This window comes from Tetrahymena thermophila (genome assembly GCF_000189635.1).
Source record: "Tetrahymena thermophila SB210 genomic scaffold scf_8254564, whole genome shotgun sequence".
Lineage (NCBI taxonomy): Eukaryota > Ciliophora > Oligohymenophorea > Hymenostomatida > Tetrahymenidae > Tetrahymena > Tetrahymena thermophila.
In genome coordinates, this window is record NW_002476335.1 from 668028 (window position 1) to 684826 (window position 16799).

Here is a 16799-nt window from a genome sequence, read left to right on the forward strand (position 1 = left end):
TACCTAACTAAAAAATGAAATTTATTTGTAAAGTTTTTAGAAAAATTTTGATAGATTATTATATACAATTTATATAAAATATATAGATTCTTTTCTGTAAATAAACATATAAAAAGATAGATATAATATTAAGAATTTAACTTGTTTTTGTTTCATAAATACAAAAATTTTTAATTAAAGATCATCGGTTATGCTTATTGAGCCATTAAATTACTGATTGATTATAATTTTATAAATAAATATTGTTTCAAAAGCAATTTATTTTAGTACCTCTTTTTATTTCTTAAATACAATTTAGATTTTGAGAAAATATTTTTAAGTAAATTTTAAATTTTCTTTTTTAGTGATGTTAAAATTGATTCATAAATATTTTGCCGCTTATTCAATAGTCTCAATTGATTAATTTATCAATAATAATTGGCTTAATTAACTAATCTAGGAAATTAAAAAATTCAAATGCTGTTTGCAACAGCTTAAATTATATAGTTGGTTTTTATATTTTGGCAAATTCTTTTCAATAAATTTTAACGAGTTTGTTACTTAAGTTTTCAATTTATTAACAACAATAAGATTTTGCTTATAAGAAATATTCTTAATTTTATTTTTAAAAATAAATATTTTTAGTTAAATATAAGTCAAGTTGAAGATTTAATTAGCTTGGATTATACTAATTTAAGAAAATTTATAAACAATGAAAAGTATAGTGAGTGCTAGTGAGTTAGAATAGATTGTAATGAAATCTTACAGAAGTAATGACTTTCGTAATTGTTTAAATACTCTAAGCAATTATAAATTTAATCAAAAAAGTAATGGTTTTTCTAAGTATTTTATGGTTATGTAACTCGAGTCTCACTCTTACTCGACTTCTGATCTTGGAGTAATATAAAAATATATTGATCATGTGCTAACTATAGATGAACAGCCAATGGCAATTTAAACTCTATTTACTGCTTTCAACGGAGATCTAAAATCTTATTTCAATCATAAATGGAAATTTAACTTTCTTTTCATCTAAAAAAAATACAAAGATGCTCTTTTAGAAATGAAGAATATGCATTCCTAGTTGAGCATTTTTAAAAAAAACAAGCTAAAGATTGATCTTAATTAAGAACAATTATTATTTTTAGAATACGAAAAGTAAGAAATTTTACTCAAATAGAGTATTTGCGAAATTTTATTTTCAAATTGCACTAACAAAAATTAGATGAATAATTTATATACCCTTTTATCTGATATTTAAATTTATTAAAATGCATCGATAATTAGAAAGACTAAATTTTATCGTTTTGGCTTGGCGTAATGGAACTTTTTTAATTGTTTTTCTGAAAATGATCCACAATTAAGTGTTTCTACAATTTTAAACAGGAATACTAATGAATTGTAAAATTTGATGAATGAGAGTCTAAAATCTTTATAAAGTACATTAAAAATGAGTGGCAAGTAAATACATTAAGAAAATGATCAAAAATAAGAAAATACCGCCTTAAAAAATAAGTAAATCAAATTAAATCAGAAGTATTTATAGAGTCAAGAATTCGGAGCCCGCAATTTTATAAATTTCATCTTAAGTAGATGGTAGGTGATAATAGATGATCTTGAACCTATTATTCTTAGTGATGCAAATGATGGTACTTAAAACTCGTACTATTAATAATAGTAAGATCATGAAAAAATTGTTATACAACTTTAAGAATAATTGAATAAAAAATAAACATGGCTTGAAAACAAACTTTACTATTTAGTAATTATGGGTATATGCTATGAATAAACTTAAAATTATGAAAAAGCTAAAAATGTTTATGAAAAACTATATAGTGAGCTGGAATAAACTGAAAATAACACTATGTACGATTTAATAAAACTAAATTTAGCTAATTGTTATGTGATTTTAGGTAGTTTCAGCTAGGCTAAAAGGCTTATTGAAGAAACTATTTGCAATACAAGTAACGAAATATTCTAAATCTACAACAAGAGTATGATGAAGTTATATTTCGAAAAGGATTACGAAGAAGCCTTAGGTCTTCTTAGCTATCTTGAAACTTAAATGATTTCAAAGAATGGAATTTTTGATCATCTACTACCTTAAGAGGAGCTAATTTTGCAAAAGGCAATATCTCTATCTAAATGCGGAGATTAAGCAAGTGCAATCACATGCCTGGAAAACTTTTAAATATCTTGCAATTTTTCATCGATAATTTCTATTTCTATTTTATCATTTATGATACAAGAGTATAGCTATTACATAAAAAAAGAATTTAATTAATTAAATTCGGTTGACATGGTTGGGAGATTAGCTAAAACTCTAAATATCTAAGCTAATAGCATAACATAAAAATTTTTATAAGGTACAGTAATATATTTCTCAATCTTTTCATTTTATTAAAAAATAAAGAAAAAATATTTATTTTAAAAGCGAAAAAAAAAAATTCATAAAATCTCTATCGAGTTTACATTCCTATTAAGCTGAATAATTTTTTTAAATAATTAATACTGAATTAATTAACAAATTAGTTAGTTTTAATGACTGACTACATTATTTTAATTTTAATTATTATAACTATTCTATAATTATATCAAATAAAATAAAAAAACAACCAGCACTTTTAAATCGTAACCCAGTATAAAAATTCAAAGCTGGAAAAGTAAATATAGACAGCTTGTTGAAAAAAGCATTGCTTATTAGTGAAATCATACTAAAAATTTAAGTTTACAGTAAATTTAAAATGAACATAATGTTTATAAATTTTAATAACTTATATAAAATTAATTTTACTGGTTTTTTAAAAAATGAATAATGATTGATACAAAATTGAAAAAAAATGGAGTTAATTTAAAACTTTTTTTAATCATAAATAGGATTTGTTTGTACAAAATTGTAGAAAACTGATCAGGGAAACATCATATTTAAAGAAATAGTTGAGTTTTATGAAAAAAGCTTGCTCATGAAGCAAAATACTATTGACTTAATTCAGCTTCAGCAAATTGATATTTTTTTATATTCTTACTGTTTTTTGTTGGCACAAAGTAGTAATAAAAAAGAAAAAAAAGAAATGAAAGCTAGCATAGAAAAAATTTAAATTAAATCGGAATAAGAAATTTAAATAATAAGAGATCTTTTTTTATTTGTAGATGTTAAGGATAGTTAATTTACTGATCTCCAAAATTAAACTGAAATCAATTTTGATTAAATATTACCAGCTTTATTGTCAGTGCTTATTTCTTCAATTTTTTTAAATCAATAACATTAACAAAAATATTATGAATCTATAAAACTTTTATTTTTTGATAAATTTAATATAATTAAAGAAATGTCTAGATAAAGACAACAAAGTAGTTTTTTAGAATCAAGTGGCTAAAATAATATTCAGAATCCGCCGAATAATTTTACACTTTTTTCTTTTGGAGAAATGGCTTAAATTGATAAAAGTACTTTTCTGCCATAAAATAGTAATATTTAAAATACATTAACATTTAATAAAAACTCATTTGATAAAGAAGAGTTATAATAATATCAGTATATTGAAAGCCTTCCTTTACCAAAAGAGTATTGTAACAAAATGTTTGAATTAATAATTGAAATATCTGAGTTTTACAAGGAATTTAAGAATTATATTGAAAAAAATTGGACTCCTCAACAATTCACTTTTTCAAAAATAAATGCAGATAAAGAAGAAGAAATTACTATTTCCTTACAATAAACATTTTCATAATTTACTTCAAAGCACAAACCTCTAATAATCTTGTTTTACAATGAAATAGCATAGAGCATTACGAAATTGAACGATTAAAGCTAAATTAATAAATGCTTGCAGCTAATATGTTTTAAAACAAAATAAATACTAACAAGAATAAATTTTATTTTATCAATATTTTAATAATATTTTTAGCCTAATAAATTAGCTTTGAAGCTCACAATTCTTAAATTAAAAAGTAAATAAGGAAACCTAAATTTAAAAGAAGTTGATTTTGAAGGCTTTTAATCCTTTTTTAGTATATTATCATCATAACCCTATAAAGAGTCTCCTTAAGCATAATTAGAAGCTTTAGTATTTTAAGATTTAACTTTATTATTTAAGGAGCTATTAATTAATTAAGATAATACTCAAATTATTAATTCTTAATCCCTTTCAGCAATCATAGAATAAGTAATATCTACTAAAGATACATCACTTTTCAGTTTAAAGTAATTCCTATTTATAATTATTTAAAATTATTTTTATTATCCCTTTTTTTATATAAAATAATAGTTAATTTTATGCAGAATAATAGTAGAATATATTTGCAAATATATATACTAAATAAAAATAATAAAACTCTTTTTAAGAACAGATTAATAATGAAAAATAAAATGAATTATAATCTCTTTAGAATAACAATCTTCCTTAAAATTAACAAATTCAAAATAAATAAATAAATCTATAATAAAAAAAAAAGAAAAAATCTAATTGTAAATGTGTTATTTTTTGATTTCAATTAAAATGTTAAAAGAGTATTTTAACCATATCAAATAATTTTAAATTTATGTAATAAATTATCATATATATATTATATATCATATTTTAAAATTAAAAAATTAATAATTTAATCTTTCAAAAAATTGAATACAGAATTATAAAATAAATAGATAATAAACAGAGAAATATTTTTAAAATTTTGATAATTTTCTTTGGAAAATAGTTTAAATTTAATTAATTTTAATTCCAATTTTTTTTTGTAACTTTTAAAATAAATAATCAATTAAAATCTGGATTAATATTTTAAACTGACTGATAAAAAATTTTTTATTTTTTCAATTATTTTTAATTTATTTAAAAGATATTTTAATCAAGATTTTATTTAATCAATAAATAGAATTATCAAAAAGTGTTTATATTTATGAATTTCATCAATATAATAAAAAATAATTTTCTAAATTTAGGTTTTAAGAATAAATTTAAATTAAAGTTGAAATAATTTAAAATAGTATAATTTACTAAATTTTCTACAAGTTTTGATAAAAATTTCTATCATTTAATTTTAAAATATAATCTGAATATCTACATAAAACAAACTTAATACTTCCATTTTTCTTAAGGATATTTAAGAAAAGAGGTTCCACATCCACAATAATTAAATACCTGGAAATGTTCATTAAATTAGTTTTATTTCAATTAAAATATATTTTAGCCAATTTCAGTTATAAAGAGAACTATATATCATTTCACAATTTACCATTGATTTGCCTCTACTGACATACCCATCTTCTGATATACCTTTGGATGTAAAATTTTGTATAAAAGCATTATGAGTAATTAATACTATTTTAGATTTTGTTGTATCAATTTTATTTTCTAAAACATAATTTAATATTCTATTTCTAGCTCTATCAGCCCTAAAGTAAAGATTTTTTTGTTTTTCAACTGCTGCTGGAAAGATCTCATTCATTATTTTTAAGATTACTTCAGAGATGCTTTAAGGCTATTGATTATTTTTATTTTCGTATGTGTATCTATTCAAAATTATATTTTTTTCTTCCTCGTCATGCAAATTAAGAACTTACCAAAATTCTAAATTTTCTTCAAAATCATTTTTCATTAGAGAAAAATCAAATACTTTTCCATAAATTTCAATTTATTTTCTTATATTTGATATGTCTTAAACTTTGCTTAATATTTCTGTGAGATCAGGTAAAACTACAAATTTTATATTAGCTTAATTAGGATGACTTTTAAATAAATGGAAAGCCGTTTATAATGCTCTAGCTAAAGGAGAAATAAAAACAACTGATATGTTTATATCGTATAGATTTTTAGCACAGTTTTCACTCATCAGCACTCCATAAGGATGCAATTCCGAATCAATAAAAGCCGGGTTTGTCTAGTAGACATCTCTAGAGGGTTTTTCTGAAAATGAAAATCCTGTGCGATAATAAAAATCTGATGAAACATAGTTATAGTAAGAAAGCCCATGTCTGATTAATATAATTTCTTAATTATTATTTGTTTACAAAAACGGAACATTAAGCTATATATTATACCTTTCAATTTCCTTTTAATCTACTTAGAAATCTTCATCGCTTACCCATTTTATCTAATATTAATCAGGAGAGAGTTTCTTGTTAGCAACATCTGCATGAATATTGTAGCAATTATTCCCATAAGTGCATCTACCTTATAAATAGTATTTGCAATTATTTTTGATTCTTTAATTTTGGTAAGTTTAATTTTTAGAATCGTTTTCCATAGTTTAAGTATTAACTAAAGGAGTTAATATTTAGATTGTTTACAATTTTTTTTTTTTTAATTAATTTAATTTATATTCAAATCATTATCAATATTTAGAGCATCTAGAATCAAATAAATAGGTATTTTTTTATCTATTATAACACATGCAACTAATTTTGAGAAAATAAAATATTTTTATTAAATAGACGCATAAGCATTTATAACTAATTGATTTAAAATAAATTAAAATTTAAATATTGTTAAATATTCAATCATAAAAAAGTATATCTAAAATAAAAAATAGACTTTTTTAAGAATGCTTGATTATTAATCATTTATTAAAAATCTTTCAAAATACTTTTGATTTATTGGTTTATAACTATACATTACATATAATTTTGATGTATTTATTTAAAATATTTTCATTAAGATAAAAAAATAATTTATTGTTTAGGTTTTATTTTCATGACTTGGTTTGAAATATAAATAGAAAATATTTATAAATCTCTTTATGAATTGAGCTGGACTTTTTTTTGATAAAAGAGAACCATTTAAAAACAAATTATTGTATAAATCTTAATTAAGATATTCAAAGAATTAATTGATTTGATTTTAAATAAAAACTATTCGAATTAATCTATTTTTTGAAAAAGAATTTAAAATAAAAATTATTTAACAAATAATTGAAGAATCTGTTTCATAGAATAAATTTTATTATTTTAAATATAAATTTAGAAGCTTTAGCACACAACATGAGCTATATATTTTCAGAGAATTATATTAAACAAAAATTAAAACGTCTTGAAGAAGTAATTCAGCATCTTTTAATTGCGTTTCATTCTTTATATTTTTAAATATCGCCATTCTTTTAACAAATTATATTAATATTTATATAGATTAATGAATATAACAGAGCAAGATTAGCTATGTTTAATAGAAAAAAAGCTTTCATGTCACGAAAGGAATATGAAAGATATAAGAACATTTTATTTGGCACAGACTATAAAAGCTTAAGAGAATCATTGTAAAATACTTAAAATAAAGAAAAAAATAATGGATCTGAAGAATAAGACAATACCTAATCATAATAATAATAATAACAATAACAACTAAAAACTGGGCTCAAAGGTTCCAAGTCTTAAGGAAAAGTTAAACAAATGTCTTAAACAGCTGGAAATATTATTTCAACTGCAAGTAAATTACTTATTCATTCTGTTTTTTAAATAATTTTTTCATTTTATAGATAATAAAAATAAAATGTACAATAATGGTTTGAGCTAAGCAAACTACACAGGAGGTTTTTAATAAAAAAGTAATTAAAATGAAGATTAAAAATTTTAAATGAACAATTCAGGTTAGCAAGAGTAGCAAGAATATGTAGATAAAAGATATTCGACTCCTTAGTAGCAAAGCCTTGAGGAAAATCAAATATTTTTGAATGAAGGGGATAATTAACATAACTATTAAAATAACTTTAATATGGTTACATTTAACTCAGCAGATAAGAAAATGAATACTTTTAATCCTTAAGCTACAAGCTAAGATACAGGCTTATATTAAACATAAAATTACGAAGACTTTGACTATGAACAATAGCAACTTATAAAATATATTAAAAAAATAGAAGTCGAAAAGTAGGAATTAGAGAATGAGCTTTATGAAATTTAATTGAAAGCTGCAAATTTAAATTTATAAAGTAACCGTAAAAATTAAAAGAGTATCTTCGAAGAAGTTTTCAAAGAATAAGAAGAATACATACCTATTTAAACAAAATCTTTACTAAATATAAGAAAATAAAGTCCAACCTAATCTCCTTTAAAATTGAAATAATCACATAGAGAGTCATTAGATTCTCTACAAAAAATTCCTAATTATAGATAAGTAAATTTTACATTAAAAATATAATTTTTCACAAAAAATAACAATTTAATTTTTTCATCTTAATTTTAAAACAAAACATTTAAAAAAAAAACAAAGAAATTCATTAATTGTCTTGTATTAAAAATCATAAAATATATTTAAATATAACTTTTTATATTTAAAAGTTGTAAAAAAAAATTGGCCTTGATTTCGAAACATAATGGGATTTACTAGAAAAGTGGGAGTCTTTGAATGCAAAATATCCTGTAACTCCAAATCCTTTTTTTATTTCAACTTAATCAGAATAGAAATAATATGAAAGCGCTTTTAATTTCTAAGATTAATCAAAATCTTCCTTTTGGGATAGTATAAATTAAATGAAAAAGGAAACACAGGGAGTGAATGCATAAAAGAAAGCAATTCACACCTACTTACCAGAAGATGAAAATTGGGAAACAAAATTTAACAAAATAGGAAAAAGTTATGAAGAAAGATATACTGCTGTTGATAATGATATTTATTTCGGATCTGAATTTGTTGGAAGAAAAAATAGTAAACCATTTGTAAATAAGTATGTAGTCAATAAGTATACAATAGATAAGCTATCTGATGATATAGATTTTATAATGAGATAATCTAGATTAAATAACTCACCATTCAAATCCTTAAAATCTTAATCTCCATTCAAAAATAAAAGATCTCTTTATGAAATTCCTGAAGAGTTTTCATAAGATAATTCTGTAAATTATTGACTTTGTTTAATTTTATTTTTATAGATTTATACAATGTTTATAAGCATAATTACTATTAATGAAAATGATGCCTATGAAGAAAACCTGCTATAAATAAAAAAAATATAAATAATAAACAAATAAATAAATATACTAATAAATAAATATAATAATTTTGGAGTGTTTAGAGCTATTAAATTATATTGTTTAGATTTTATCCTGCCTTTTTGTTTGTTATAAATAAAATATGATTTATTCTATAATAAATATTTCATTATTTTCATCAAGAATATTTTTTTATTTCTTCTGATTAGTAACAAGTAGATATAGAGTTGAAAAAAATTGTTTGGTTTTAAGTATGTCAAATTATTTATATAGATGATATTAAAAATGAAAATCAAATATTTTTTTAATCTTGAAAATAATTTATTAAAACACGTAAATTTACTCTGATTTATATTTAATACCTATTTTCAGCTTTTTAAAAAGTATATTTCATTTTAATATTCAATAAAAATATTGTTTAAGACCCAAATTAAAGTAGAAATTATTATTTATTCATTAGTAATTCCTTTAAAATATGCAGTATATAGATTTTTTGTAATTAAAAACTAATAAAATAAATAAATTTTATTGTTTTACAAAATCTTACAGAAGATATCTAATCTACGATACGCACTTAAGTTTTTTAACTAGGCTTTTATTTATTTTTTTAAACTCTATATTTCTAATTATCAATTAGCTTGATAGAAACTTTTAGAATATGCAAAATATTTAAAGGGATTTCTGTGCCAAGTATAATGCAAAGTAGGATTTCTGTAATCATAATTTCTTTTTCTAAATATTGTGTCATGAACATTAATGAATTATACATATGCTCCTCTATGAAACAAAGCATTTTTTTCAAATGATTTGTAATATTACTAAGCAGTAAGCTCTATTTTCTGATTGAAGAAATCCCTTTTTTCACCAAATCTTGTTAAATCAAGATTAGCTTTTGGGTTAACATAACTATAAACCTTTTTGATTCTGGGTGTCGTTATTTTATAATTTGGATCCAAAGCTTATCCTAAAGGATACTCTAATTGAGAATTTCTTTCCTAAATTTATTTATTTAATTCAGCATTCTCTTTAAATTGAATATCTGGTAAAATAGTAAAAGTGCAAGGATCATTTGATTTAATTTCACTTAAAATGAAGAACTTATTTTTTTATGCGTAATTTTCGTTAAAGTAAATTGCTTTGATTTTAGTTTCTAAAGAAATATCAATTCTAGAAGCAATTGCGTCTGCTTCCTATTTAACTAAATATTCCTCTTCCGCGTTTAATTTATTTGCTTCTTTTTCCATTTCTTTTTTGGCTTCAATAACTTCTTTTTCCAGATCTTTTTACAAGTTTTCTAACATCTCTTTTTTAATATATGGAGTGAAAAATTCACTCCTCTCAATATCTTTTCTTAATCTTTTTTGATAGGATGTCAAGTTTTCCCAGAACCCTCTCCCGAATACCACATTTGAGCTAAAAGAATTCTTCTATTGCTAAGGTTCTTACTCAGAACCGAATTGATCTTCTTAAATATTACTATTGTTCATACAACCAATTATATTATTTATTATTTGAATATCTTTTACATTCCAAATTATTATTAAAATTTTTTAATAATGTTAGTGTAAAAAAAAAAAATTACAATAATCAAGCAATTTTTGGTTATTTTTTGTAAATAAAATATATATTCTGGAATTAGATATAGGTTATGAAGTATTCAAAATGATATAAAATACAATACGTTTTTATCAATAAAAAAATCTTATTTTACTTGAATTAGAGAAAAAATAAATAATTATTATTTAAACGATAAAGCATAAAATATTTTATAAAATTATATTTGATTTATATCTTTTTTGGGGTACAGATAATTTTTATTTATTTAAAAGTATAATTTTTTTTATATAAAAAGAACAATCAATCATTTTTAAAAGCTTAGATTCTTTCATTTAAAATAATATGGCTAAATTTAGTTCTTTTTCTCCTGTCTTATTTCTTTATTGGAGATTATTATTAAAGTTGTTGTTGAATGTTTTCTTATTATTCATTTTAACTTATTTGTTTTTTAACATTGTTAAAATGTATGATTTGGGATGGCGTGCAAGTAAAATTTTGTTAATATATATCTTGTTTTTAAATTTAAGGTTCTTATGTTTATAATTTTTCAGAAGACTGAATATTACTTTTTTAGATAATGTTTTATTCAACTTTATTTTTTTAAACATTATTTAAAGTGCAGTTTTATTTATCAAAGAAAGGCACTATCTATCTCTTAATTTTATAAATGTTTAAAGATTTTATAATTATATATGAGTGCAGAGAAAGCAGTAAGATAGATATGGCAATCATTTCATAAAGCTATATTATTTTATCGGTATTACTTGTGTTACTTATATCTACTGATATCATCACAATTTTTAACAAATTTTAAATGCTTGATAAAATAAAAATGACATATTATTTATGATTATTATTTGATTTGTTTAATGTTTCTTTTGAGTTTAAATTTGATTTATCCTAAATTAAATGGCTGTATGAATTTTATCCACTTTTAGAGTTTTGAGTATTTTATTATTAAAATATGTTTGATTATTCCATCTGACTTTGGTTATTTAATTTAAAAGAATATTAATTATTATAGTTGTTAGTGTCTTAGAAGATAAAAGAAATGTAGAAAATTCTAAACTCTATAATACTGAGAGCATTTAAAGTCCACTTTATAAAATTTTGAAACTTAGATTGAAGCAAAACTTTGGTATACGACTAAGAAATCTAATTTCTAATGAAGTGGAAAGAGAACTGTGTAAAAAGATAAAATATTACAATAAAAGTAAGTAAAACTAGATGGATTATTTATAAAAGTACCTATTCTCTTGTTTCATTTTGATTTAAATGATCAATTATATCGAGTAAGACTTAACTTAAGTACTATATTTAGCAATACATCTCTATGCAAACCCATTAAACTAATAGTAAATAATACATCCTTGTGTTACTCTTTAATAAATAGGTACTCATGCTGATACTAATAGATAAAATTATAGAAACAGAGATAGCCGAAAGCTTATATTATTAATGTTCTACACATTTGCTATTACTAAGTTAGTATCCACTCATACATTCTAGGCAGTAATTACATTTATCTTTATCACATTTTGCACAATTTTTAATATCACAGAAGTTTTTAGTATCATTATAACTGTTATTTGTGTTACTGTTATTGCTGCTTGAGCTATTGTTGTTATTGTTGTTGCTGTTTCCTTGACCTCCTTAATTATTATTATTATTACCATTACCGTTATTGCTGTTTGTATTATTATTATTGTTGTTGTTGTTGCTGTTTGTAGTATTATTATTTTTGTTGTTATTGCTACCTTAATTATTATTATTATTACCAGAATTTCCTTAACTATTAGTATTACTACCACCATTGTTTGTGTTAGTGTTATTACTGTTTGTAGTGTTATTATTATTGTTGTTGTTATTGCTACCTTAACCTCCTTAATTACTATTATTATTGTTGTTTGTAGAATTGCTATTACTTCCTTAATTATTATTATTTGTAGAGTTATTGCTGGTACAGTTATTATTACTAGTGTTATTATTATTTTAATTGTTATTATTACTCGTGCCATTATTATTACCATTATTTCCTGATGTACTATTATTGTTATTATTGTTTCCTTAACCTGAAGTGCTGTTATTATTATTATTACTGCTACTATTTGTACTGTTAAATAAAACACAGTTATTTGAGCTAATATAACATTTTATACACTTTGAACTGCAAAGTAAGTTACTTATAGAGATATTTAGAGGTGTAATTAAAGAAATTAAATTTGAACCTTAGTTATAATCAAAAATTTGTAGCTATAAATCATTAAAAGAAAATTCAGATGTTTGATAAGTGCTCAATCCATTGATAAGAATAGGTAAATCTGTTTATATTTATGTAAGATTTAAGTATTTAAAAGATAATATAGTGCTGGTTTCATTATAATTAATAGACTAAATACTACATTTTTAACTTGTAACTTTTAGATTTTATTCATTTAAAAGTAAACTTTTTCCAAATCCGCTTATTTTAATTAGACCATTTGGAGGTAAATTAATCACAGATTATATTTATAGAGTTGCTTTAAATTAATCTCCTAATAGTTTAGAATCTTAGGTTCCATCGTAGGATATAGCTGTGTTTAAACTTAAAGGTTGTAATTCATTAAATAGCAAACTAAATGATGAAGCATAGATTTGTCCAAGTGAATTTATAAAGCAAACTTTATATTAAATAGAAACTAAATATATTGGATTGTTAATAAAGGATAATTAAATAGATAAATCAGATTTAATAATCTGCTAAGGAAGATTGATAGGTATAGAGAAGGAAATAATATTTTAATTTTGATTAGATTAGCTATCTAAATTAAATTGACTAATTTAGAAAGGTGATGAACTAGGAATAGATGAACTTTAGATTGCTAAACTATTTAGCATAGATAAATCACATGATTTATCTAAATATATTTAAACGCTTTCCCCAGTCAAAATCTATAAGTTTTCTAAGAAAACTAATAAAACAGCAATATTTCCAACTGTGTTTATAAAGGTTGAATTCATTATTTAAAGCTAAACATTTTTCAATAAGTAAGGATCAGTTAAATTTAATTACAAAGGATTTTATCCTTAAGCTATTTAGTGGAGTAAAAAAGAGTTTCCAAATGTTTCTATTTTTTTAAATTAATTATTTTAGTTTAAAAATATTTTTTTTAAAATTACATATCTAAGGAGTTTAGACGACACTCTAAAATCTTGATAAGGTCACATTTTATAAAATGATGGTGTAATTCAATTACTTTTAAAGAGTGAAATTAGTAATTTTCAATTAATTATTGCTATATGTCCAGTTTAATTATTTTTGCTAAGAAAAACCATCTAAAAAAACAAAAACAGAGTTTTATGTAAATTATATTGAATTTGAAAATTGAATTTGGACACTATTTTAATTTAGACCATCTATGGTAAAAGAGTCTGAATTTACATAAAAGGATAATAAGATACTATTTGTATTTGATAGTTGCATTTACATTAAAGATTACCATGCAGTAATGTATAATAAATCAGGCTAGCATTAAGGGAGCTAAATTAGTGATCTGTAATATACTTATCGATTTTAATCCAAAATTTAGTATTCAAAAGAATCGTATACTTAATAAGTACTTAAAAAGTTTTAAATCTTTTATTTTAAAATTAAAATATATTTTATCTTTCTTGTTAGGAAAATTTTTAAAAATTATAATTATTACATAATTAAGTTAGAAATAAATTAGTTAGTTAGCAGGCAACGTAGTTGCTTAGGTGTATGGTATAGTAAGGACATTATTTAGAACAGATAGTTGACTCTGAAAATTCTATGAATTCATAATTAATTATATATTCTAAGGCTGTGGAGTATTTTACAGATTTCCAAAAAAGCTCTGAGGGAAGATAAGATTTATGAATCCTAATTACAATAAAAATTCTTAAATACTTATTAAATAAATAATTTTTACCCTTGTTTTAAAGCTAATATTAATTTGTAAAGTTAAACTGAATTGATGAATTTTATGCAATCACCAAGCTTTGGAAAGTCAACTTGAGACAAGAATTACAGTATATTAGCTGAGTAAAACTACTTTAATGCTAAGGATATTAGTTAAAGTAGCTATTTTAGGCTATAATTGAGACATTACCTCCATACATAGGAACTTAAAGTCCCTGAATAGTAAACACTATCTGTTAGTCAGAACTTACTGAACTTGTAAGAAAATTTTAGAAAACTATCTAATTATTAATCACAGAATATTGTGTATTTGAAGTTTAGAAGAATGATATCCCAGTTACATTCAAATTTTATACTTTTTAATATTATAAAATTTAAGAAGGGCAATAATTTAAAATAAAAATTTAATGAATGACAATTTTATTGATTTAAAAAAAATAAGCGTAAAATAAATAAATAAATAATAAGATTAAATTACTGGTTGGAATTTAAACATTACTTGAGAAGTTTAGTGTTAGTGTAGAGTTATACGAAAGCATGTATCTTTAAGGAACAATAGTTATATTTAATGTTAAAGGACTTCCATATTAAACAGAAGAAAAAGAAACATTAAACAATGAAAAAGGAGATGTATTTTATTAAATTAAAGACACCTTTTAAGAACATTTATAGAATCCTTATTTATCAATTAAGTACATATCAAACATCAATTTTGATTTAACAGTAGGTGGGTAATATAAATTTGAAAGAGTGATAATTAATTGTTGATCTATTTAACCCTCTAAATTATTAATTTACACATTTTAGAAACCTGAAATTAATATTGATTATGAATCTATAACACTGACATTTAGATTTTGTTGAGGGCTATTAGCATATACCTATATTTTATGTAAAGTTAAATTGAATAAACTCAACAAAAAAAAATATTAACTCAAAAATTAAATTTACTTGTTATACCCAAGCTTAAATTTATGAGATATTAAAATAAGGATTTAAATTTGCTGAGAAATCAGATGGAGGATATGCTAGAGTTTATGAAGCTCCTAAATATTCTTGATATTAAAAGCTTAAAAGCAGGCTATCATTCTAAGAGAAAATCATATTATAAGAAAAGTCAATTGAAAAGGTCACATTTCCTAGTATATGGCATCCAGAATTAGAAATTAAATTAATAGGAACCAACTGACACTGATTTATACTATAATATAGATTTGTAGGTACGTTATATGTTATAGTACTTTATTAGGAGGAATTTTATATCATAACAAATTTGCCTGCTGTGACATTACTATTAGCAGTATTTGTTATGTTTTAAAAGTTGATAATCAAGTTTTCAATAAAATTATTTTATAAATATTATTATTATTGATCATTAATAGAAAAAATAAATTTTCCTTTTGAGTAAGTATATTCTAAATTAATTGTTTCTCCATCTGTGGTACTAATTAAAACTTATGGTTAATTTACTTGAGTATTATCAAACAGCTAGAATGTTAACTAATTCAGATTTTAAATGACATTAAATTTTAAGGATAATTAATCAGTCTACATAGGCTACGGAAATTTTTTGAACATAAAATAATTTTTACTAGTGCCAGTTGCTTCGCATATAGAATCTTAGTAATTTAATGGTAAGATTTATAGGCTTTTATTTTATGCGATAATATATCTAATTGTGCAATGAAAGATAGTTAGCCAAGATAAAACTAATCCTTTCTTCATTTTTGTTTTTAAGAATTTTTATCTAATCAAAAGTGAAAGTGATTCTGTTATTGATTTAATTATTATTTTTTATTTGTTATTAGTTTATTTATTTTATTAACTAACGATTATAAAAATATATTTGATTTTACCAGGATTTAATCTTCACAAATCTTCTATAAAATTAATTAATTAATTAAAAAGATTGATTACATAAAAGATACTTAAAAGCTACAGTATCTTTTTTAAAAATAATAAATTAATTACCACAATTTATAAATCGAAATTTTTATATTAGAATTCGTAGTTAATTTCTTTGTAATGTAAAATTTAAAAAGCTGATTGATGATATGATGTGCATTTTTGTCTGCTTGTTTACTTACATTCTTAATTAATTTATCATATAATTCTATTTTAAAATTTTGTTAGTTAATGTAATGTAAATAATTTAAAAAATTTTTTTAAAATAATACAAGTTATGTTTTCAATTATAACCATAGAATGCACTTATTATAATATTTTTGAATTCATATATAAAAATATAGAAAGGAAAAATTATATTTGATTTCCATTAAAATAAAAAGTAAATTCTCCCCTCGTTTATGATAATAATCTGAACATTTTTAAAAATAACTTTGCTTTTTTAAGGAGGGATTTCCTTAAATTAAAATGTTTTTTTTTAATAAAAATAGTTAAGCATATTTAATGAATTCATAA

At 21.8% G+C, this 16799-nt stretch overlaps 5 protein-coding genes across 5 annotated transcripts; 2 read left to right on the forward strand and 3 right to left on the reverse strand. All coding sequences in view use genetic code 6, as the record gives it.

Annotated features, from left to right (window-relative positions):
- Positions 1 to 346: 346 nt before the first annotated feature.
- On the forward strand, positions 347 to 4467 carry TTHERM_00220630 (hypothetical protein; the record flags this gene model as incomplete). The annotated part of the gene is made up of 3 exons (XM_001020635.2): positions 347 to 2345; positions 2857 to 4183; positions 4248 to 4467. The coding sequence occupies 3 exons, from the start codon at positions 347 to 349 to the stop codon at positions 4465 to 4467; spliced, it is 3546 nt and encodes a 1181-aa protein (XP_001020635.2).
- Positions 4468 to 5172: 705 nt separating this feature from the next.
- TTHERM_00220640 (histidine phosphatase family (branch protein 1)) lies at positions 5173 to 6222 on the reverse strand (the record flags this gene model as incomplete). The annotated part of the gene is made up of 1 exon (XM_001020636.2): positions 5173 to 6222. The coding sequence occupies one exon, from the start codon at positions 6220 to 6222 to the stop codon at positions 5173 to 5175; it is 1050 nt and encodes a 349-aa protein (XP_001020636.2).
- A 628-nt stretch (positions 6223 to 6850) lies between these two features.
- On the forward strand, positions 6851 to 8877 carry TTHERM_00220650 (hypothetical protein; the record flags this gene model as incomplete). The annotated part of the gene is made up of 5 exons (XM_001020637.3): positions 6851 to 7012; positions 7100 to 7397; positions 7447 to 8084; positions 8249 to 8803; positions 8860 to 8877. The coding sequence occupies exons 1-5, from the start codon at positions 6956 to 6958 to the stop codon at positions 8875 to 8877; spliced, it is 1566 nt and encodes a 521-aa protein (XP_001020637.3). The 5' UTR covers positions 6851 to 6955.
- A 651-nt stretch (positions 8878 to 9528) lies between these two features.
- TTHERM_00220660 (hypothetical protein) lies at positions 9529 to 10386 on the reverse strand (the record flags this gene model as incomplete). Its single annotated transcript, XM_001020638.3, has 1 exon — positions 9529 to 10386. The coding sequence occupies one exon, from the start codon at positions 10384 to 10386 to the stop codon at positions 9529 to 9531; it is 858 nt and encodes a 285-aa protein (XP_001020638.1).
- Positions 10387 to 10756: 370 nt separating this feature from the next.
- Positions 10757 to 16199, reverse strand: TTHERM_00220670 (transmembrane protein, putative; the record flags this gene model as incomplete). The annotated part of the gene is made up of 6 exons (XM_001020639.2): positions 15330 to 16199; positions 14857 to 15259; positions 14389 to 14733; positions 14143 to 14339; positions 13616 to 14072; positions 10757 to 13563 (listed from the first exon to the last, which is right to left on the reverse strand). Exons 1-6 carry the CDS (start codon positions 16101 to 16103, stop codon positions 10757 to 10759), a joined length of 4983 nt encoding a protein of 1660 aa, XP_001020639.2. The 5' UTR covers positions 16104 to 16199.
- Positions 16200 to 16799: the final 600 nt, after the last annotated feature.